The sequence below is a fragment of the Melanostigma gelatinosum genome, assembly GCF_949748355.1.
Source record: "Melanostigma gelatinosum genome assembly, chromosome: 18".
Lineage (NCBI taxonomy): Eukaryota > Metazoa > Chordata > Actinopteri > Perciformes > Zoarcidae > Melanostigma > Melanostigma gelatinosum.
In genome coordinates this window covers 9,070,070-9,093,434 of record NC_136651.1, presented here as the reverse complement: position 1 = coordinate 9,093,434, position 23,365 = coordinate 9,070,070, and the positions used below count along the sequence as shown (strand labels likewise).

General features: G+C 42.8%; 1 protein-coding gene across 1 annotated transcript in view; it reads right to left on the bottom strand.

Moving 5' to 3' along the window:
- Nucleotides 1–14,537: 14,537 nt before the first annotated feature.
- Nucleotides 14,538–23,365, bottom strand: part of LOC306792309 (thrombospondin-4-B-like) — a gene marked incomplete at its 5' end in the record, with an annotated part of 54,842 nt that continues 46,014 nt past the window's right edge. Inside the window, 10 exons of the mRNA XM_079289382.1 lie at nucleotides 14,538–15,335; nucleotides 15,609–15,748; nucleotides 15,912–16,084; nucleotides 16,227–16,423; nucleotides 16,510–16,558; nucleotides 17,228–17,406; nucleotides 18,493–18,686; nucleotides 18,808–18,860; nucleotides 18,994–19,112; nucleotides 20,366–20,525. Of these exons, the coding sequence (XP_079145508.1) occupies nucleotides 15,277–15,335; nucleotides 15,609–15,748; nucleotides 15,912–16,084; nucleotides 16,227–16,423; nucleotides 16,510–16,558; nucleotides 17,228–17,406; nucleotides 18,493–18,686; nucleotides 18,808–18,860; nucleotides 18,994–19,112; nucleotides 20,366–20,525 (1,323 nt within the window). The 3' untranslated portion in view covers nucleotides 14,538–15,276. The remainder of the gene's footprint in view (nucleotides 15,336–15,608; nucleotides 15,749–15,911; nucleotides 16,085–16,226; nucleotides 16,424–16,509; nucleotides 16,559–17,227; nucleotides 17,407–18,492; nucleotides 18,687–18,807; nucleotides 18,861–18,993; nucleotides 19,113–20,365; nucleotides 20,526–23,365) is intronic.

The window sequence follows — 23,365 nt, the reverse complement described above, 5'->3', positions numbered from 1 at the left end:
ACGAAAGATTGCGCTCTTGTGACAGTGTAGAGTAATGTGAGCCGTGCCACGCGCCTTTTCTGTCGCTGTCACGAGCCTCGCATGAAACCTCAAATTCCTGCCACAAATAAAGCGTAATCTTTAACGTAATTATAAGACGTTTTGGACTACGAAGAAACGGCATAACATGACGGGGATATATGTGTGTTAAAGGTCATTGATAAACTGTAAGCTGACAGTGAATTGACCGTGAAGTATTACCGTATCAAGACATTTAGTGTCCGTCTCCGGACGTGTGTTGCGTGTGGTGTAAAACCAAGTTAACTCTGCGTAGAGTAACCTTTAAATAGTTTCTGCACGGGAGCACAGGTTTTAAGATAACCGATGAGTCGTTGATAGCGAGCGAAGAGAAAATTACCTTATCGAGGCATCGAGTCTCAGGACACTGAATTTGTGTGTGGCGCTTAGTGGAAAACCATGATATCTTAGAGTATCCTCGACGGAGTTTCTGGGTGAGAGCACAAAATTCAAGATAACCGATGTATTGTTGATAACGGACGAAGTGTAAAAGAAAAGTCGACAGGAGACAGGCCGGAGCAGAGGCTGTCGCTATTTAAGTGTGCTAAATTGTGTTGTGGATATACAGGTCCAGTAGCATAGGGGTTAGCATTGCGGCCTTCCACGAGGTAGGGCCGTGTTCGAACCCCAGCCAAAGCAGATATTATACTTGTGTTTATGATACGCAGCGCCGCTGTGATGCATTAAAGTAACGTTGTTTGTTTTGTGTGTTGGTTAGGGAAAGAATTTTTATGATTTGACTGTATTTGTTTGCTGAAAAAGCAGTTTGTCATTTGTATCGTGATCAAGAGGTCATCGATGCGCCAGTCTGTTTGCTGAGGGTGAGGAAGTGGATTGACTGTTGAGTGGTTAAAAGAACAGATCGAGTGGATGATTTTAATTTGTGTTTATCATTTGACTGTGTTTGTTTGCTGAGAAGCAGTTTGTCATTTGTGCGGTGGCCAAGAGGTCAGTCAGCACAGCAGTCGGTTTGGAGAAAGTGGATTAACTGTCGAGTGTTCAGAGACGGGAGTGTGTGATTTTGATTATTTGGTATGAATGCGTGTGACTATTTGCGTTTTAACTTTTGTTTATTTGTTTGACTGTATTTGTAAAGATATTCCTTTACCGTATTTGTGATTTGTGCGCATTCCAAAGACGGCAGGGTGCTTGGTTTCAATTTTGGTTTAAAGGAGTGTGATTATTTGGAGCGTGCATATGAGAGAAAAAGCTGAGGGCTGCAACTGCTGCAATTGTTGGTGTGTGACTTTCAAAGTTTGAGGGCCAGTTGGGCAGCAGAGAACACATATGAGACCAAACAAAAAGCTATCAAACACAAACATAAAACATTAGAATAGATCGATACGTGATTTGTGCGTATTTTAGGGGCGACAGTTTTAATTTGGTATGTGTGAGGGACAGCTGAGGGTTAATACTTTAGTTTACTGGGAGACTAAACAAAGTTAGGAGCGAAAACAGAACAAGGCCACAAGAGGCTCAAAGTTGGAGATAAGCAACCAGCTGGACACAGAGAGTTGCTAGGGGCAACAGGAACATTTTGACAGGAGGCTTGGCTCCATCTAGTGGACATTTGAGAATACTACTTCCAAAATTTTATATTTCAAATCACAGTGCACAGTGAACAGTGCAGAGAAGTTTGACATGGCAGGGAAAGTGAGCAATTATCTGTGGAGTTTGGAGAATGAGGTCCAGAATCAGAGCAGAATGAATGGGAGAAAGACGCATTGGCCATTGGAGAAAGAGGCATTTAAGAGGATGATAAAGAGATGGAAAGATAAAGACATTTGGAATGGAGAACGTGGGAGTCCCCCAACGGGAGAAGAGCTGCAACAGATAAACAAAGAAGTACTGAAACACTACGAAGAGAAGAAGAAGGCATGGGAGAACAGAAATCCTAAAAGTTTTAACATGGGGAAAAGGAGGGCGTCGACTCAAGTAGATGAAGAGAGAGGAGTTTGGCCCTACATCAAGAGGTGCTTTAACTATGACACAAAGAGGATGGACGGGAAGCCGATGCCCATGGGAGAACAGAAGGACGAGATGAATCTGGCAGCTGGAGCAGTAGGCTTACCACTAGGGGCCGCCAGAGATGTCAGCGGCATATTTCCGTCCTTAAACCCCTCAGCCCCTCCCCCACACGACAACGATGCTCCTAACAGCCAAAATAAGCAGGAGCATGAACAAAGCAATCTGTATCCTGACCTGCCACCTCCACCTCCCGAGAGGGTGTCCTCCAACCCCTTCATACAGGCCCCACAGAGGGAGGTGAAAAAAGGAGAACTGAAAGGATTCTTCACAGTGGAGGGAGGAAGTCTGGAAATACTGACTTCCCCCCAAGAGAAGGATAGAAGAAGAAAAGCAAAGGAAGTTGAAAGAACAGTGAAGGTGCTGGAAGAACGCCTCCGTGAGCTTCAAACACCAGGCACACCTAGACGAAGGAGCGGAGCATGTTATGACGCTACTGGTGAGGAATTGACAGAACCAGCAGATATAGAGCGCCTCGTCAATGACCTCAAGCGCATGGAGGGAATACAAGAAAGAAGAGAGTCACGTCTGTTGAGTGACTTTGTCGATCGAATGGCGCTGCGCCCAGATCTACAATCAAAGTTGGTAGATCTCACCCTAGAGGGGGAGGGTGGAGGGCTGCTGTTAACGTCGCCTCCGCCAGCTGCAGGTGACTCGGTTTTTCACGACCCAAGTGAAGATGAAGCGAGAGATAAGAGAGAAGAAGAGGAGGAGGAAGGAGCGTACCAGCTACGGACACCAGTGAAGACAATAAAGAGACTGAAAATCAACGGAGACTTCACAGGCACGGCCGAGGAGGCGGGACAAACACGAAGTGGGAAACTATTCCGCGGCAGTCACCACATGATGCCCCTCAGGCCGGCTCCAACAGCCGACGCGCCTCGTCGAATGGCATTCACCCCCTTCTCCTTCATGGATATGACGACACTGCTGGCCGCACTGCCGTCGCTAACTTCAGGAGCAGAGCCATGGATCAGTGAGTTGGGAACATTCACGTCAACACACAGCCTAGCACTGGGTGACTACAGAGGCCTGTTAGCCCGAGCTACTGACCAGCACACGCTGGACAAAATTGAAATTGCAGCTGGAACGGACCAGCTGCCAGACTCCACACCAATAGGCAGTATCAGGGAGGAACTACATCGGTCCCTAAGGAGAGAGTACCCTACTCCAACAGACCACAGCCAAATGTCCACCTTCACGGCCAAGCCTGGGGAGGCTGCTGCCGATCTTCTAGCTCGTGCGGAGCAAGTGTGGAGAACAATCTTCAGAGAGTCCCCAGATACATCGCCAACATCATTAGCACTCTGGAGGAGCATGGTGACCAAAGGCTTGCCCGAAAAAGTAAGAGACGCAATTGGAAACACAGTGGGTATTGCCTCCTTCACTCAACCTGCATGGAGAGAACATGTACTGCATCACTATGATAAACACAGGGCAGCGGTGGAAGGATCAGAGGTGGAGCTCAAATCACTGCAAGTGGCACTAATGAAGAGACAGCTGGCAGAGCTTGAAAGGGCTCAAAAGATTGCTAAAGATAAAAAGAAACAGATGACCCAGCAGGAAGCACAAGCAGAACAGGTGCTCCCGGTGATGATGATGCAACAACCATGGCAGCAGAACCAACAAAGAGGAGGCGCCCAATGGGATGGCCAAGGAGGAACTTTCTACTGCTACAACTGTGGAAAGCCAGGTCACTACTCACGTGACTGTCGCTCGCGTGGCCCGCTACGAGGAAGAAGAGGAGGTTACCAGAGAGGGAGAGGCAATCAGGATCCGAGAAATCAAGATCAAGCTGGACAGCCATACCAGCCACCACTAGGAGGCACTGAGCTATGGGCGCCAACTGACCCTCGCTCTGGAGAACATGTCAACCAAGCACCACAAGCACAGTGGGGGTATTACAATCAGGGCCCCTACTAGGACACCCCACAACCACCTGGCACCGACACTATGAAATTTGGACTAGCAAGTGAGCCAACTCTCACTTGCACAATAAATGGACAGGAACACACATTGTTGGTGGATACAGGGGCAACATATTCCAGCCTCAGGTCTACAAAGCACCTATGGGCTCTTATCCTGTACCATCAGCCTGCTTCCAGGACATCAGCATAGACTTCACGGACATGGGACCTGAAAACAGAGTACAAGGAAAAAGGTACATCGTGGTAATGGTGGACAGATTCTCAAAGTGGGTGGAGGCAATCCCAACTAAAAGAGAAGACGCACAGACAGTCATAAAGTGGCTGCAAACAGAACTGATACCTCGCTATGGGGTTCCTAGATGCATAAGGTCCGATAATGGTTCACATTTCAGTAATAAGCATTTGCAGGAAGTGGAAGCCAGACTAGGAATCAGACATAGTTATGGATCAGTGTATCATTCACAGTCACAAGGACTGGTAGAGAGGGCAAATCAGACGCTAAAATCAAAAATAGCGACGACATGTGTAGCATCAAAGCTGACATGGGTTGAAATTTTACCATTAGCAGTGAGGAGCGCACAAGGAAATAAGACGCATCTTTCACCACATGAGTTAATGACAGGGAGGCAAATGCCTGGTCCTCCAAGAGACGGTAGTCATATACATAGATGTACATATACCTAGATGTGCAGCAAGTTGAAATGAAGGCATATATGACTGCATTAATCATTCTCACGGAGGCTCTCTCCAAACAGGTCCAGCGAACCAGTGCAGCTGACCAGGAAAAGGTAAAAATCTCATCCGAGAGGGTGACTGGGTCAGGGTCAAAGTTCATAAGAAAAGTGGACTGACCCCAGGTGGACAGGGCCGTACGAAGTGAAGGAGGTTACTTCACACTCGGTCCAAGTCATAGGTAAAGCAGGAGCACCTTGGCACCACCTGTCACACTGTGCCCCAGCATCTGAGCCGTCCAGACCTCTAGCAGAGGTCCGAGGTAATCTGACGCAAAATGCATAATTTGTTTTGTAATTTGTAATTTGACTTTTCAGCAACCACCAACAGGTGATCCAATTAGCTACAGGACATGGAAACAACAATGTTTGGTTAAATTGAATTGTTGATAATGCTATAAAAAACAAAATGAGTGGCTGTGTAGCTTGTGCTGCAGCTAGACCAGCTAGGTTCACCGAACCAGCACCACTATATCCTGAATCTGACCCAACAGGATACGCATGCATGACAAATATGACTAAAATGGCTACTCCATCAAATTGCATGACTCTGGCATCCATATTTCCACCAATTGATAACGCAACTGCAGTAGGATAGTTCAGTCTGGACAAAGGTCCAACCTACATAGATACAATCGGAGTGAACCAGAGGAGTGCCTAATCAATACAAATTGGTATATCAAATTGCAGCAGGTTTTGAGAGTATCGCAAGTATTATTCCATGGATAACTGTGAATAAAAATGTTGATCGTATCAATTATGTGCATTACAATGTTCTTCGTTTGGCTAATCATACTAGGGATGCAATAGAGGGTCTGGCTGAGCAGCTGGCCCCAACTTCTTTGATTTCTATGCAAAACAAAATGGCTTTGGAGCTTTTGCTCAATGGTTGGAGATCTGTGTTGCACTAACATCCCCAACAACACTGCGCCGGACGGTTCAGTCACAAAAGCACTGAATAGTCTGAAGGCACTGTCAAAAGAAATGCAGGAAGCATCAGGTGTGAACAATCCATTTGGAGATTGGATGGAAAACATGTTTGGAAAATGGAAGCACCTGATCTTGTCAATAGCAGTGTCAATGGGTGTGTTCATTGCAATACTGGTCTCATGTGGATGTTGTATAATACCCTGTATTCGTTCTTTGGTTAGCCGTCTCATCACCACTGCCCTCTCCAAGGAACCACCACCACCCCCTCCCTATAGGGCCTACCCCGCATGGGAGTAGCAGATCAGCCTGGTAGGGTCAGATGAGGCAGAGCCAGACACATGCGTGTAACAGGACAGAAAGGTAAAGAAAGTGACGTCCTTCAGACGTCAAGAGAGGGATTTGTTGAGAAAATTATTTCTCTTAAGGTGTAATAGTTTACACCTGCTACTGCTTCGCAATTAGTAGGGATAAAATAGCTTTAATTAGCAACTAGTTTATATGCAGCTTAATTAAACACTAGCTTATTTGCAGTTCTAATAACCAGTAGCTTATAGCAGCTTAAATAGTCTTAGCTTTAATAGTGACTCAGGCAGTACTCATATGAGACAGTAGGGCGAGAGAGCAGCAGTGGAAGATTACTGGCAGATCACTGGCTTAACTGCGTCACAAGAGCAGGGCCGGCAGCTTAGAGTAGGCCCAGCAGCCTCGGGCTGTATTAAACCAGTCACCCCCCCGCAGTCGACAACATTTCACACACACTGACGGAAGAAGATGCCTTCTGGGAGGGGCCAAGGTGAATGGACATTCACGGCCTCCAAGCGTAATACACGTACAAACGTGCTACGTTTGCATCTTTGACTTTGGCCAATGTGTATCAAGGGGCGGACCCCATATATTAAGGGTCACGCTGATGTGTTCAAGCGTGTCTTATGGTGGACCTCTGCGAGGAAAATCATTAGAGCCCATGCATGTTTAATTGTGTTGGCTGAATAACTTTGTTGATAATGAATCTATTGCTTTGATATAATAAATCTGGATATTGATATTACTATACGCCTCTGAGAGCTTCTGTTTCATTCTTAAACCTGCTCTAAGTGTGAAAGATAGCTTTATTTTCACAACACACTCAACCACAGAAAGATTTCCTCCAGACGAACTCCGTCAACTCCTTGTCACCGTTTACTCTGACTAGCGCTGTGTTGGTCACTTCCGTCCTCGTCCGTCTGTTTCCAGGTAGCATGCTAAGCTAACTTCAATAGCTTTATCGGCTACCAGGAGATTAGTCCTCTTCTTCTTCCTCTCCTCCGTCTTCTTCTTCTTCTTCTTCTTCTTCTTTCACTATAATGGCGGACTCCAAACCAATGTTTAAGGCGCCACCTACTGGACCGGAGTGTGTAACATCATGACTTTATGACAGTTATCATTTAAACACAATCATAATGTTATTTATAAATATAATGAAACAATTAGAAATAAACTCCATATTGCAGTCATAGTCTGTCTTTTTAACCCGTTCCATTCAAAATATTAAATAAAGCCCTTTTAAGCTGAACTTGTTTGTCCCCTGTCTCTAACAGTCCTTTGATGCTCCACTCCCTTCCTGTATCTACCACTCTGTTCCTCAGTCTTTCTCTTCCTCCACTCTATCAGCACATGTTCTACAGTTTCTTTACAGTTGCATATCTCACATTTATCCCACTCTGTCTTTTTCATGATGTGTATAATGTGTCATTGAGTCCTGTATGTCCGAATCTTAATCTGAAAGTAACATCTTCTTTTCTACTTTTACTTCCATCACTTCTCACTCTGACTGATGTCTGAATTGTGTTGTAATTTCTACCCTTATTGTCATAATTCCAAATGTCCTGCCAAGATGTCCCATCCAAAGCTTTTACCAGAGAATGTCGAGTACTCCCAACCATTGTACAGGACAGTCGATGCTATATTTCCGTTAAATCCACCCTGAATTCTAATCCAGTGTGATAGTGCTAACTCAGTTCTCCTCACATGTAATGGCAGTTCCCTGGATTTCACCAGCAATGCATTATGGGTGTGGTTTCGACTCTGGAGATGAGTCAGAGGAGAACCATCCAGAAGAAAAGGTGAACAGATAAAAGTCCATTCAGACAGGTTCTACGAGGAACATCCGGTTCCGCTGCAACTTGGTGGGTAACAAAAGCCCCTTAAACTAATAAAAAAGTATATCATTACTCCTATCTTCAGTTACCTTCCATCTGTACATATGTAACAGTTGTGGGTCGTGGAACGAGACGACTCAAGTGATTGTTTTCCAACATTTATTTATTGAAGACAAAATATCACCAATGAATTGCCTTCAGACCGTTTTCTGCCCCTCTGCTCCCTCAGCAACGTGTGATTGAATTCATTTTCTTCAAATACACACTGACCAATCAGAGCTCGGCACGTGGACCGTTAATGAATATTACATAATCACAGTTTAAACTGACAAATGCAAAAAAAGACAGCTGGCAATAAATCTCAGACTCTGTGAATTAGTAAATTAACAGATTTATGACATCACTGCTTCATTTAGAGCAGGATAGATCTGACTATAAGTACATGTGTGTATTATGGTAAATTAATGTGTTGCAGATGTGTTTTCATGGCGTGTATGACAATATTTTAGCCTTGTTCTTTCAGCTGTAGCCTTAGTGGTGCGAAACAGACTTGGGAGTAAATAGAAAAGAAATGTGTAAATATTCTCTCATCACACATTCACTGACGTGTGTCGGCTTCTTGAGTCGTGTCTCACAGTCTCCGGCTACTTTAATGTTTGGTGTGGGTGATTTTAAGTTATGGAAGGAAACTTCCGTACTGCTTAGAATTATATTTATATATTTTTTTATTTATTTGCCCAAAAGTCAGTTTCACATCGCTGGGGTCTCAGCTGAAAGAATAAGAATACATCAAAGTAAAACATGAACGTGAATACACATGTTATTATAGTCAGATCTATCGCGTTATAGATGAAGCAGTGATATTATAAATCGGTTAATTTACAGAATGACAGTTAGTGATTTCTTGCCAGCTGTCCTTCCTGCATTTGTCAGTTTAAACTGCATTACTTTCAGCATGAATTATGTTCATGTTGTTGATGTTGGTCTCAGAGTGCACCAGACTGATGCATTTAACTTTAAAATGTACAACATTTTCTTCCAGGTGAGCGTGTCCCCGGCCCCCTCTAGAAAACCAACACAAACTAGAAAATAAAAACTCAATTAGTCTACTGGATCAAGCTAAAGACAGTACCAAATCTGAGCGTGGACTCAATGAGCGATGCTCTCAAATTGAAAGAACACGCTCTTGGATAAAGATAGGATGAAAGCTCCATCGTTCCTCCCCTGTGTGATGTTTCATGTGGTGTGTCAAATGTATTTTATACATTTTGTATAAAACCGTTATCACAAACAGAACCACTATGTCTCTTTTTATTGATGAAATCATTTGAATACAATATACTGTGCACAGATGCAGGTAAAACCATCGTCTTAAACTTACATTACCATCAAATCAATCAATATAATCATCAAAACTATTTCAAACTGTACAGTTGGCGCTCATTCAGTGAATAACTTTTTGTATTGAAATCAGTGTAGTTGAACCGCGGTTAATCATGTGTCACTTCAGAGGTGACTCGTGCTGAAAGCTTTTATCACAAACGGAAACTTTACTGCAACCACAACAGCTAAAGGGGATTGTTTCCTGTGTGGGTTCTCATGTGTCTCTGTAAATGTGAACGCCTGTTAAAAGATTTCTTACAGACTGAGCAGCTGAAAGGTTTTTCTCCTGTGTGGGTTCTCATGTGTGTCTGTAAATTTGAACGATGGTTAAAAGATTTCTTACAGACTGAGCAGCTGAAAGGCTTTTCTCCTGTGTGGGTTCTCATGTGTGTCTGTAAAGTTGAATGCACGTTAAAAGATTTCTTACAGACTGAGCAGCTGAAAGGCTTTTCTCCTGTGTGGGTTCTCATGTGTTTCTGTAAATTTGAACGATGGTTAAAAGATTTCTTACAGACTGAGCAGCTGAAAGGCTTTTCTCCTGTGTGGGTTCTCATGTGTGTCTGTAAAGTTGAACGCACGTTAAAAGATTTCTTACAGACTGAGCAGCTGAAAGGTTTTTCTCCTGTGTGGGTTCTCATGTGGCTCTGTAAAGTTGAACGCATGTTAAAAGATTTCTTACAGACTGAGCAGCTGAAAGGTTTTTCTCCTGTGTGGATTCTCATGTGTCTCTTCAGATTTTGACTATTGCCAAATGTTTTCTCACACTCAGAGCATCTAAAATGTTTTTCACCAGCGCTACATCGTGAATCAGTGACACGGACTTCATCAGGTTTCACATAGTTTAAACCTGACTGAGGTTCTCTGGTCTTCTTCCCATCACCACCCTCATCAGTGTCAGAAGAGTCTCCAGTCTTCTCATCAGTATCTGGTTCTGGATGTCTATCTGGATCCAAGTTCCTGTCTGGTTCTGGTCCTCCACAGTCCTCTCCATCAGCTTCTGTTCCCATCTGTTTAGTTTGTCTTTGATGAAGCTGTGAGGACTGAGCTTCCTCTTCTTCATCTTCACTCTTCACAGGAGTGAATGAGAACTTGACATCAGCCTCCTCCAGACCTTGAAGCTGCTCTCCTTCCTGACTGGTGCAGAGTTCCTCCTGTTCTTCTTTAATGTGTGGGGGCTCTGGGTCCTCCTGGTCCAGACTAGAGGTCCACTCCCGCTGCTCAGAGGGAACCTCTTCTTTAACCAACAACAGCTGCTGGACGTCTGCAGGAAAACAGTAAACACACACAGAGGGGTTACAAAGACATTTTAGAATTGAGCAAATAGTCTCCTGGACATACACTTCCAGAGTATCACTAGAACCAGATAATACAATAATGTAATCAACTTATGTGACATGAACATATGAACCATTTTAAGCTGCCAAATCCATGTGGCGTTATCAAAGAGAACAAACTTGTACTTTAAGTTGAAATATTTCCTGTCATCTAGAAGCTGAGAGAAGAAATCAGCATACCTGCAAACTCATAAGAGGTGAAAGAAGGGGGGGGGGGGTAGACGATCTACAAGTATTAACAATTTATTAAGTCAAGCATCAAAAACATAGATCTATGGTTTCACAAAACACAAGAATTGATTAAGTAGCCCTAGCAACAAACAAAGTCAGGGCTCCGTATACGCATCTCTCCTCTCAGTGTTTTGTGAGCCCTGTATCTTTATACTTTATATGAACTTCTCCAGCACAGGGACGCATTATCTTCACCCACACACAAGCCAGGGTTGGGCCACATTGTGTGTGGGAGTCCTGGAGTCTCAGGGATGGGGAAGGTGCTGTTCCTGCAGGTTGCTAAGCAATATCCCACCGACTAACCCGATTCACAACACAACTATTTACAAGTTTTAAGCTAAACCACCTGCGTGTCAGAGCTCCCTCTTTGTACGGGAAGCGCGTGAGCGCCTCACCTGGAGATTCAAACCTTTGCTCTATGACAGGGGTTCTTAACCTTTTTGACCTCGGGGCCCAACTTTTCAAGTACAAAGTGTCCCGGGGCCCACTCTGACTATATGCATCAAAAGTGTCAGACAACCTGTAGGTCATACAGAAACAGAGCAGTGGGCCTTTGGAGTCAGTAAAAATTTAAGATTTTTGTCCGCATAAAATAAAAAAGTATCTTTCAGTATAAATAACTGCCGGTGGCTGTATCTGTACAGGTAAAGGACAGTGTAGGGCTGTAACTACACTATCAGTGAACAACTGCCTCAAATTTGAAGAAGATTGGACAAAGTATGACCATTCTACAGTGTTTCTTCATGAAGAGATCCAGGCGGAGCTCTAAAAGGACATTTGGAGACCCAAATGGACACATGGTAACCACATGATATTCTGACACACTAAAGGTGGTTCTCCCTTTATATTGTGATTTTATATTATTTTCCTTTTATTTTTAGCCTTTGCAAATTGCAAAAACTATGTATATATGGTCGAAGACATGGTGTGTGAGTAGCGGACTTGCTGTGCTTAATGGCTGCGACCGAGCGCACGAACGAGAATGAGAATAGCTCAGTTACGCAAACGTTGGTTGACGGCTTATGGAAGAGGAGGATACAGTTTGTACTATAAGTACTAGCGTTTTCTGAAGGCACTAGCTCCATGGTAACATCCGCTAGCACGTTGTTGGGTCTGTAATGTGTCTTTTTCCGTCGAAATGCTGCAAGCACTTTGTGGAGAAACCATAAGATACTTATAAGTTGAATGCCTGTAAATACCGCAAGCATATTTCTACAGTAGCGAGAACCATCGAAATGAAGCCAGTGTAGACATCTTAACGCTGATTGGCCAAGACTCGACACGTCGCATCAAATATGTTTTATTGCGAAGATCACGACATCACATTTTCTCCTTGTCTCACTCCAATCTGAGAAACGCTGGCTGGCCAGTTGACCCCCCCCCCCAAAATTTTTTTTAAAACTCTACGGATCTACACTCACGTGGATGATATATTTTGATTCAAAACGGCTTATTTCGCCAAAAAGCGACACGTTTGCAGGTATTAAATCAGGACAAGAAGAAAACGACGAATTGCAACAGAGTCTCACTCCAAACTACATTGAAAGTTATCAGCCGGAGCATGAACAGTGTTTGAGAGAAGAAATAAAGTGAACCCACGTGCTCTTTGTATCCGGACTTCCGGGTTGTGAACGGCGTCCAGAAGCTCCCGTTGTCGCTTATTCGCCTCTTTTGAACGATAGATTTCCTCCTCGTACTCTGCTATCGTTCTTTCAAACATACCTAATATATCTTCTTCAGCCGCAGTTAGTCGCTGGCTGAATAAAGATCTCAACATTTCTACTTTAGACATTTTCACTAAACCACAGAAAGGTTTCCTCCAGACGAACTCCGTCAACTCCTTGTCACCGTTTACTCTGACTTGCGTTGTGTTGGTCACTTCCGTCCTCGTCCGTCTGTTTCCAGGTAGCATGCTAAGCTAACTTCAATAGCTTTATCGGCTACCAGGAGATTAGTCCTCTTCTTCTTCCTCTCCTCCGTCTTCTTCTTCTTCTTCTTCTTCTTCTTCTTCTCCTTCTTCTTCTTTCACTTTAATGGAGGACTCCAAACCAATGTTTAAGGCGCCACCTACTGGACCGGAGTGTGTAACATCATGACTTTATGACAGTTATCATTTAAACACAATCATAATGTTATTTATAAATATAATGAAACAATTAGAAATAAACTCCATATTGCAGTCATAGTCTGTCTTTTTAACCCGTTCCATTCAAAACATTAAATAAAGCCCTTTTAAGCTGAACTTGTTTGTCCCCTGTCTCTAACAGTCCTTTGATGCTCCACTCCCTTCCTGTATCTACCACTCTGTTCCTCAGTCTTTCTCTTCCTCCACTCTATCAGCACATGTTCTACAGTTTCTTTACAGTTGCATATCTCACATTTATCCCACTCTGTCTTTTTCATGATGTGTATAATGTGTCATTGAGTCCTGTATGTCCGAACCTTAATCTGAAAGTAACATCTTCTTTTCTACTTTTACTTCCATCACTTCTCACTCTGACTGATGTCTGAATTTTGTTGTAATTTCTACCCTTATTGTCATAATTCCAAATGTCCTGCCAAGATGTCCCATCCAAAGCTTTTACCAGAGAATGTTGAGTACTCCCAACCATTGTACAGGACAGTCGATGCTATATTTCCGTTAAGTCCACCCTGAATTCTAATCCAGTGTGATAGTGCTAACTCAGTTCTCCTCACATGTAATGGCATTTCCAAGTATAAGATAGATCTGACTATAAGTACATGTGTGTATTATGGTAAATTAATGTGTTGCAGATGTGTTTTCATGGCGTGTATGACGATATTTTAGCCTTGTTCTTTCAGCTGTAGCCTTAGTGGTGCGAAACAGACTTGGGAGTAAATAGAAAAGAAATGTGTAAATATTCTCTCATCACACATTCACTGACGTGTGTCGGCTTCTTGAGTCGTGTCTCACAGTCTCCGGCTACTTTAATGTTTGGTGTGGGTGATTTTAAGTTATGGAAGGAAACTTCCTTACTGCTTAGAATTATATTTATATATATTTTTATTTATTTGCCCAAAAGTCAGTTTCACATCGCTGGGGTCTCAGCTGAAAGAATAAGAATACATCAAAGTAAAACATGAACGTGAATACACGTGTTATTATAGTCAGATCTATCGCGTTATAGATGAAGCAGTGATATTATAAATCGGTTCATTTACAGAATGACAGTTAGTGATTTCTTGCCAGCTGTCCTTCCTGCATTTGTCAGTTTAAACTGCGTTACTTTCAGCATGAATTATGTTCATGTTGTTGATGTTGGTCTCAGAGTGCACCAGACTGATGCATTTAACTTTAAAATGTACAACATTTTCTTCCAGGTGAGCGTGTCCCCGGCCCCCTCTAGAAAACCAACACGAACTAGAAAATAAAAACTCAATTAGTCTACTGGATCAAGCTAAAGACAGTACCAAATCTGAGCGTGGACTCAATGAGCGTTGTTAATTGTATCTTTTCCGGAGGACCTCCTCCCGGGAGCAAAGACCAAAGTCTCTCAATTCATCAGCGCAGCTAATCGGGGATAAGAATGTTCTTATTAGGAAAGTATTTCCTGCTCAAGCTAAACCGTGGCCTTTGTTTCTAGAGTTTCAACCGAGAACGTGCCAATCCTCTGGGGAAGTATAGAGGTTATTTTCATGCATTCAATTAGTTCATTTGTTGTATGCATGCGCAGTATGTGTTGTCTTTAACATATCTAATCATCAAAACATGTCAACATTTTAAAGGAAAAATAAGAATGAGCCTGTTCAACACCGATGTACTTTAAAGCCCTTTTACTTTGACCAGGATTGTGACTACATAGATATGAAATGATCAAGATGTCAAGGACCAAATGATGGAAAGAGAAAACATGGCTAAACTGAGCTTTAAGTTAATCTTCTACAGTAAGTGAGGCAAGGCACAGTCTGACATTTGAGTCATACAAGACTTGGTGTCCTCTTTACAAACGTAGTAGAAATACCGCTCTGATAAACAAATAAAACCAGTTTATGATCAAAATGTAACATCAGTATGAGGCTGATCCGAAGCGGTAACTTTCCTTCCAGTTGTTTGAACAATTTTATCATGCTACACATATGCTAAAATCTCTCGTGTGGAAAATACCGTTTAAAAATTATAATAATGTTCCCTTTATTTTGAAAATATATGGAAACTGTCCATTATTGACCATATTTTGCATTTTGTAATTTGATGTTACATGTTTTCGGTGTATTTATGTCATATCACATAGCATCATTTTCAGTAAAAATCATTATAACTTATAACCTTCAGCATAATGAGCTCAGCTGGATTCATTAAGAGTTAATCAAACAGTAAAAACACATTCGGGTAACAGAAAGAGACATGATAATATGCACATACAGTACGGAGATTGTGATCATATATGCACTGAAACTGTACACGTCAATACACAGACGGACAGACACACACTCACACATTCACACATTCACACACAAGCAGTCTTCAGAGATCTGGCGTCATGTTTCTCTCTCGACTTCAGAGTGAGTCGGCGCCGTGCTGAGTGCTGAACTCCTGGAAATCCTCTGGGATGGTGTCTGTGGAAGAGAGAAGTCGGGTATCATGAGATGAGCTCAGACTCTAAAGCCAAAACGAGGCCAAACCAATTCTATTCACAGCTGTAGTCTGCAACAACAACATCAGATCTCAATCTAAAATCACTTTCCAGACGCAAGCAATGAAAGACCGTAAGAAGATATGTATTGGAAACAAACCTCAAGACAATCGCTGCATAGCATGCAATCAGGGTAATTCAAAATATATAAAAATAATAGAATATGTGGATTTGTGATTCAGTGTTCCTCCCTCACCATTGCAGCGGTATTTCAAATTGGACCAGATGATGTTTTCCTGAGAGAAACAGAACACGCCGAGTCGTCCTCCTCTCATGGTCGTGTCAATTGTCACGCCAGAGTCGGCCACCAGCTCAGTTCCTTCATAGAACCGCGCCCTAAACAAAACACACAATTAAAACAAATAATCGACGTTCCACTCTCACCACTTTGGGGAAATATGCTTATTCACTTGCTTGCTGAGAGTTAGATGGAGCAACAATTACGGGTTTTTTCGTGTAATCAATATGAAGATTGTCCGGAACACGGTTGGTCGTATACCTGATGTATCCAACCTGTGGGCGATGCTGCAGGTACCAACGGTAGGACACCTTGTCCTTCCAGCCCACATTCCTGGGGTCCTTCCACAGCAGACGCACCTGGTCGTTGGTGTCTCCCGTGTGCCACAGAGAGTTTCTCAAGTGCTCCCCGGGACCCGATTTAGACTTCACAGCCTGATGAACAGCGACAGATAACAGAGAGAAGTAAGGGGGAGAGAGCGAGAGAGAGGAAGAAATGTGGAAAATATGTCGAGGGATTAAAAATAGGATGAGCACGAATCTGCTGCCTGGGGGAGTTGATGACTTGTGCTTTCACCTTAAGTTGGATGCCGGGCTCAGCCACAGCTCTGAAGGGTGTTGCCTGCCAGTAGGTCTGTTCAGTCTGCTTCCACATCACCACGTAGAAGGAGGACGAGTCCTGGTAGCCAAAGATGAAGCCGGCGTAGTCGTCGTCGGTCACTGTATTTACGTGAAATGTTCCTTCGAAGTCCACTCCACTGAAAGCAGTGTAACCTGGCAACAGAAATCAGTATATTACTGATGTTCAGACATTGTGCATTTTATTCACTGATATTCAACGCAGAGGAAATACTTCTTACCAACAGCAAGTCCTGGGTCACTATTCATGGTCTGGATAATTTCCATTCCCTGTGTGAGAAAGAGTTGTGAATAAGACATTTTGCACCCTGATGCCTTCATTTGCTACACTGTACACGAATTAATGCAGAAGCAGACAGCCAAATAATTCCATCAGATTTTCAGATGATACGGCTATATTAAGTCTGCTGCTGGAGATTGCCACTTTTAAAGACTGGTGTGACAGCCACCACCTCATTTTTAACGGTAATACCAAAAGACAGAGGAAATCATATTTGAGAGCTGCAGCTCATGGCCCTGTAATCATTGGTGACAGTGCAATTGAGCAGGTGTGCTCCTATAAGTACTCGGGAATACAAATGGACAATAAATTAAATTGAGAGTGTCCACGTTGATTATCCGTGTGCTAGGCTGGCTCAGAGGCTTTCTCTGCAGACTCAGACTGAACTGAGATCACGTCAACGTTGGACAACGCTGTGCTGGAAAGCATCATTAAATATGGTATGGCACCTCACAGTTAAAAAATCGAGAATCAACAACACGGTTAAACGAGGCACTGTTGTATATTGTCTTGTGTATTTTTTGTCGTCGTGGTACGATTTCACGCATCACGATTCACATTTCTTATTGTTATTGGTTCTGTTGTTTAGATAAAAATATCGACCATAGCTGCTTCAACTTGTACATGGAGAGGGAATTTTCAGCTTTTAGTAATCTCACCTGGTTCAGAACAACCCAGTTGGGGTCGATCTGGGCGTCGCCCTCAGGGTCCAGCACCACCGTCTGATAGGCCCTGAAGTCAGTCAAGGTGACCTCAGCATTCTCAGGGCAGTTGTCGATCCTGTCAATCACTTTGTCCTGGTCAAAGTCAGACTCGCACATGTCTCCAACTCCATCATCTGAGGGACAACAGAGAGGAGACTTAGACTTAAATTAAAGTAAGAAAGACCGTGAGTCATTGTTCCAATAGGTCAGAGGTGCAGAGACTTGTTAACAGTTTTTGATTACACACACTGGCAAAGATTGTGTTGCGTCATTTATTCAAAGTAACGAGCTCCTTTTAAATCCTTTTTAAACCAGCGTGTTTCCTGCGTTGTCACAATGAGGAGATTTCAGACTGGCTTAAGCAAAAATGTCAAAAAGGCCGACAGAGCTGAATATAAAACATCCCCAAATGTCCTTTCTTAAGGGGCTATTCACATTTCAAGCAAAAGAGCAAGGCTGTATGTTGCATTGGTTTAATATAGATGGATTGTATCTCTCTAGTCTGCACCCTGCTGTGTGGGTTCAGCATTAGAGCTGCTGTGTCTGCCGTGGTTAAAAAAGTGCCACGCTGTAGTCTACTCGGTGGTGTTCGTGTCTTGTAGTGTGCAGTTCTGATATGGATTATTAAATGGAAGGAAATGTGTTGATGCACTTTTATCACTGTGGAAGTGCAACAGCTGCTACGACGTCAAGAAGGTCCGACTTGGCGGTTCTTGGCATAAAAGCTTCATTCTGTGTCAACGATTGAATTGATGCTCAATCGGGCAAATGCCTGAATGTCTTGTGTGCATCTTGTAAAACATTTGGACTCAGTAAATACACTTTTTGTGTTTTGTTATTTTCCCAACTGTCAGCTCCAACTTACATCTCTTGACTCCCTGACTGCCAAAAAAAGCTGTCTTGACTTGATTTGAATTGACACTCCAGGGGGCATGTTTTACACAGAAAATGTCCCAATGAGTCACCAAAAATGCCACTCAATGTGCTCACAGTTGCTTTTGTTTGATCTGCGTTGGTGTGCAACTGGGGACCAAAATTGCTTTCAAAGGAAAGTCAGGGAGCAGTTCGGGGAGAATGTGGAGATGAAATTATGAACATTTATCTGATCACCAGGCTGGTTTTCAGCCAAATATATCAACAATCATATGTGATTATTACTGTAAACTGATTTGACTGCGTGGTATATGAGGAGGTGCAATGTCTTTTAGACCATCGCTCACCGTTGTCGTCGATCTGGTCAGGATTTGGTGCCAGCCGGCAGTTGTCTGGTCCCGGTGGCAGAGTGTCAGGGATCCCGTCGTTGTCGTCGTCATCGTCACACTCGTCACCCAGCCCGTCTTTGTCACTGTCCAGCTGGGAGCTATTTATTACGAATGGGCAATTATCCTTGGTGTCCTGGTGACCGTCGCCATCACTACAAGGGAAAGTGACACGATCGCATGATGTGAAAAAAGGCTGTAGTACTAGCAGTAGTATGAAACAGCAGTTCAGATATCTGCAAGAACACAACATGAAGACTGGGAGAATATCGTTACCTGTCTTGGTTTGTGTCACAGGAGTCTCCAACCAGGTCGTGGTCAATATCAGACTGAAACAAGAGCAGAGAGTTCACGAAAAACACCATTTCTTTTACACTTGAGGGACTCTAGTAACAAAGTGTACTCAGTTACTTTCCACCACAGCTATCCGTCCCTCCATCCCTCCATCTGGTTCTGACTGACCTGGTTTGGGTTGGGGATGTCGGGGCAGCTGTCGCAGGCGTCTCCCACTCCGTCTCCGTCCCGGTCCAGCTGGTCTCTGTTTTGGACAAGCTGGCAATTGTCCAGAAAGTTCTTCAGGCCTATGCTCGCCAGTCAACAGGAGGAGATGGTTCGTGTTATTTAGCAGTCAGTCTGACTCCGTCTCAGCAGGGAAATATATAGTATTGTCATGGATGACATATTCGGAGGTGGCAAGTACAGATAATATTGTACTGTAGTAGAATAAATACTCTTCTCATTGTCCCTTTTTCTGAACTCTCACAAAAGATATCAGTGAATTTCTATGATTCTGTGACAATAAGTCGATTGACAGAATATTTACCTGCAACAATTCTGATAATAAATCCAAAAATGCCCAAAAATATTTAGTTCCAGTTTACTCATTTTAGGAATTGGGGAATCATATGTGTCAGTAAATTGATTTTACTCCAGCTTTTGGACCATTGGTCAGACAAAACAAGCTTTTTGAAGATTTCAACTTGGGCTTTAAGACATTTTCCACTATTTTTTGTCATTTTACAAACCCCTCGTTTTATAGAGAGAATTATCGGCAGATTGGAATCGTTGGCTGCAGCCCTATCATAAAAGAAACCAAGCTACTGCCCAGTGGAAATATTAACAGATATGGATGTTGCCAATATGGAAGAATGATTACATGGATACATAATGAGATATTATCTTCATCTGTTTGAATTGAGGTTTGATCTCTAAAATCAAAGTAATGCATTAAAGTAACTCTCTCACACTTAGTGAAGTCAATCAGTGAATTTATATTAGATTTTTGAATGCATATGAAAAATGTAGACATTACATCCATACTACTGTTTGAACTATATCGACTGAATAATTATATGGCGTGGTACTTGTAATTCCACCACTAGGTTGCACTGTTGTATTTGCTATGAAGGTGAACGGCAGTTTGTGTTCAGATGCTATTTCTTATTCATCGCAGGGAGGCAGCAGCAGCCCCACGAATGCATAAAGGTCAAGCAGCAGCAATAGAGGAGAAACCATCCTCTCTGCCATGGGGTTTTCTGAGGTGTAATCATGCTGGTGAATGATCAAAGCTTGTGTTCGCTCAGGGGTCAGACTGCTTTTGGCCTTAACTTTTCTTTTTTTTTGCAGTGCTGGCTTATGAAAACATCCATACAACTGCATTTTTTTTACAACATGATTAAGAGAGATTTGTACTGTAAAATCTGCATTATTTAATGTAAGAGCAGGGTGTAAATGTGAAGGAAGGAACAGAATAATACGTTTAATTAAACGGAGAGTGCCTTCAGTGCTGGTTATATAAGCACGAGCATCGGTGCTATTTTATTTATCTCCATACCGTCTCCATCCATATCATCATCGCAGGCGTCCCCTTTGCCGTCGCTGTCGGTGTCCTTCTGGTCCGGGTTCTCCACCGTGCGACAGTTATCACAGGCGTCGCCGTGGCTGTCCTTATCGCTGTTCCTCTGGTCCACGTTGGCCTTCAACCTGCAGTTGTCCTGAGACAGACGGAGAACACAAAGGCCCCGTTCACATCACGTGTATTTGTTTTCAGTGGACAAGCTTGCATGTGCATGCATGTTTTCGTACGGATTAATACAACTATATATATATCAACTGGAAGGAACTTGTTGATAAAATTAGTTTATATGCAGCTTTAAGTAGCAACTAGCTTATATACAGTTTAATTAACAGCTAGCTTATATACAGCTTAATCAGCAGCTAGCTTATATATACAGTTTAATTAATCACTAGTATATTTGTAGTTTTAATAACCATTATCTTATGCAGCTCTATTAACCACTTATACAGTGCTCACAGCATACACAGGGCCAGAGAGAAGCAGGTGAAAGGTTACTTATTTAACTGCGTCACAAGGAACAGGCAGCCATCTTTCAGATAGATAAGACAGTGAGATTCAAGCGAGGGCCAACGCCCTAGCTGAGCCCGGCTTCTCCACACACTCTTTCTTAGGACCTCTCGCATGCATCACCGCACTCACACTGATGGAAACCAACGCCTATTGGGAGGGGCCAAGGTGAATGGACATTCACGGCTTCCAACCAAGCGTAATACACGTAATAAACGTGCTACGTTTGCATCTTTGACTTTGGCCAATGTGAATCAAGGGGTGGATCCCTATATTAAGATTCACGCTGATGTGTTTAAGCGTGTCTCATGGTGAATCTCTGCGAGGTTCATCCATTAGCTCCCAAGCTTGTTTGATGGCTGGGCTGAATAACTTTGTTGATAAATAAATCTATTGCTTTGATATAACTATACGCCTCTGAGAGCTTCTGTTTCATTCTTAAACCTGCTCTAAGTGTGAAAAACAGCTACAACACATTTTTTCACAACAATTTGGTGATCCCGACGTGATCTGATACGATACAGAGCTTCAGGTTGGAATGTTAACAGGCCTCTCCTTTTGATTCCAGATAACGGCACATCTCCCTTTGAGGCTGGGAACCCGATAATTGCCATCGGAGCGAACTTGCAGCTTCGGGGAGTCTGAGACGTACCGGTGCGCTTCTCACAGGTGAGCAGAAGCCTATTTAACTGAATTCTGCAACATTGTATTCATAGACATATTCCAAATTTTGCTCAGACTGTCCGAACTGTAAGTATTTGCTTAGTATAGAGTAATTGTAAAGATTAAACACACAGCAACAGAGTTGTTATACAGCCATTTGGGGGGTCTGTGTATATGTATGAATGAGCCCATCAGAAAACGTCAAATAAAGGCGAGAAATTGCGCATTTGTGATAGCGTAGATGTGAGGTGTTGTGAGCCGTGTAACGCATCTGCTCGCAGACACGCGCTTCACGCTGAACACTCAAATTCATGTTACAAAAGGCGTAATTTCTAACGTACTTATGGGATGTTTTGGGCTACGAAGAAATTGCATAACATGACGGGGATATATGTATATGTCATTGATGTCATTGATAAACTGTATTGAGAAAACTGACTGCGGAATTCCCGTATTAAGAGCATCGAGTCTTCGGACATTAACCCGTGAGTGGCGTCCAGTGGAAAATTATGTTACTCTGCTTAGAGTTTCCTTGACGAAGTTTCTGGACGAGAGCACAGAAGTTGATTATATCGGTGTGTTGTTAATGACGGACGAGATTAATGAAAATGGCCAGAACGTGTACAGGTCCAGAGATGACCTAAGAAAAAAAAGCAGTTAAATTGTGTTGGTGTACAGGTCCAGAGATGACCTAAGAAAAAAAAAAAGCAGTTAAATTGTGTTGGTGTACAGGTCCAGAGATGACCTAAGAAAAAAAAAGCAGTTAAATTGTGTTGTTGACGTGCTACCCTGATGGAGTAGTGGTTAAAATCTTTGATTTGTGTGTAGGATAGGGACAGAATTGATTATAATTTGACTGTTTGTTTGCTGAAAAAGCATTTGTTTTTCATTTGTATCGTGGTCGAGAGGTCAGCGGTACACAGTCAGTTTGCTTAGTTTGAGAAAAAAGAGCTGTTCAGCTCATCCGAGGGCTGCGCTTGTGACTGATTTATATTTAAAGAGACGGAAGCGTATGTTTTGATTATTTAGTATGAATACGGGTGACTATTTGCTGAGCTGTACGTTTTAACTTTTGTTTATTTGTTTGACTGTATTTCTAAAGATATTCCTTTACCGTATTTGTGATCTGTGCGCATTTAAAATGGCAGTGTGTTGCAATTTTGTTTGAATGAAAGTGAATGTCTGAAGCGTGTATATGAGAGAAGGACTGCTGAAAGCTGTAAAAAGTTTGTGCGTTCCTGTGAGGGACAGGCAGTTGAGATCTTGATTTGTGGTTGGAATGTTCGTGCGTTGTTTCAAAGTTGATGGTCAGTTGAGCAGGAAAAAACACGCATTATACACAAGTGTTGCATTCACACACACACATAAATCACTAGAATATGCTGAGAGACAGCTGAGGGTTAATATAAGTGTCAGTTTTACTGGCGTAGTTAAATTTATTGGAAAATTGGGTTCCCCAGGGACTGTTAGCAAAGTCTAATGCGGAAACACAGCAGCCACTATATTCTGCCAGACAGACGCTAAAAATTAGGAATGTACAAGGTTTAAAGCTGCTACAAAGCTTCTATTCATTCAGTCAAGACAGGCGCTGGGAATATTAGGGAGGGTTTGACTACTCCTGATAAAAACACAGATGCGGCCTTGCTTTGTGTCTACTTACAAGGACAGTTAGCGGCAGATATTTAAAAAGGTGGGGGCTAGGTTGACTCTCTCTGCCTTATAAAATATTTAGTTACAAGCCATTGCTGAGTAATTAAAACATAGCATTTCACACCTAGCAGGGGTATATAGGGAGATTTGTAAATA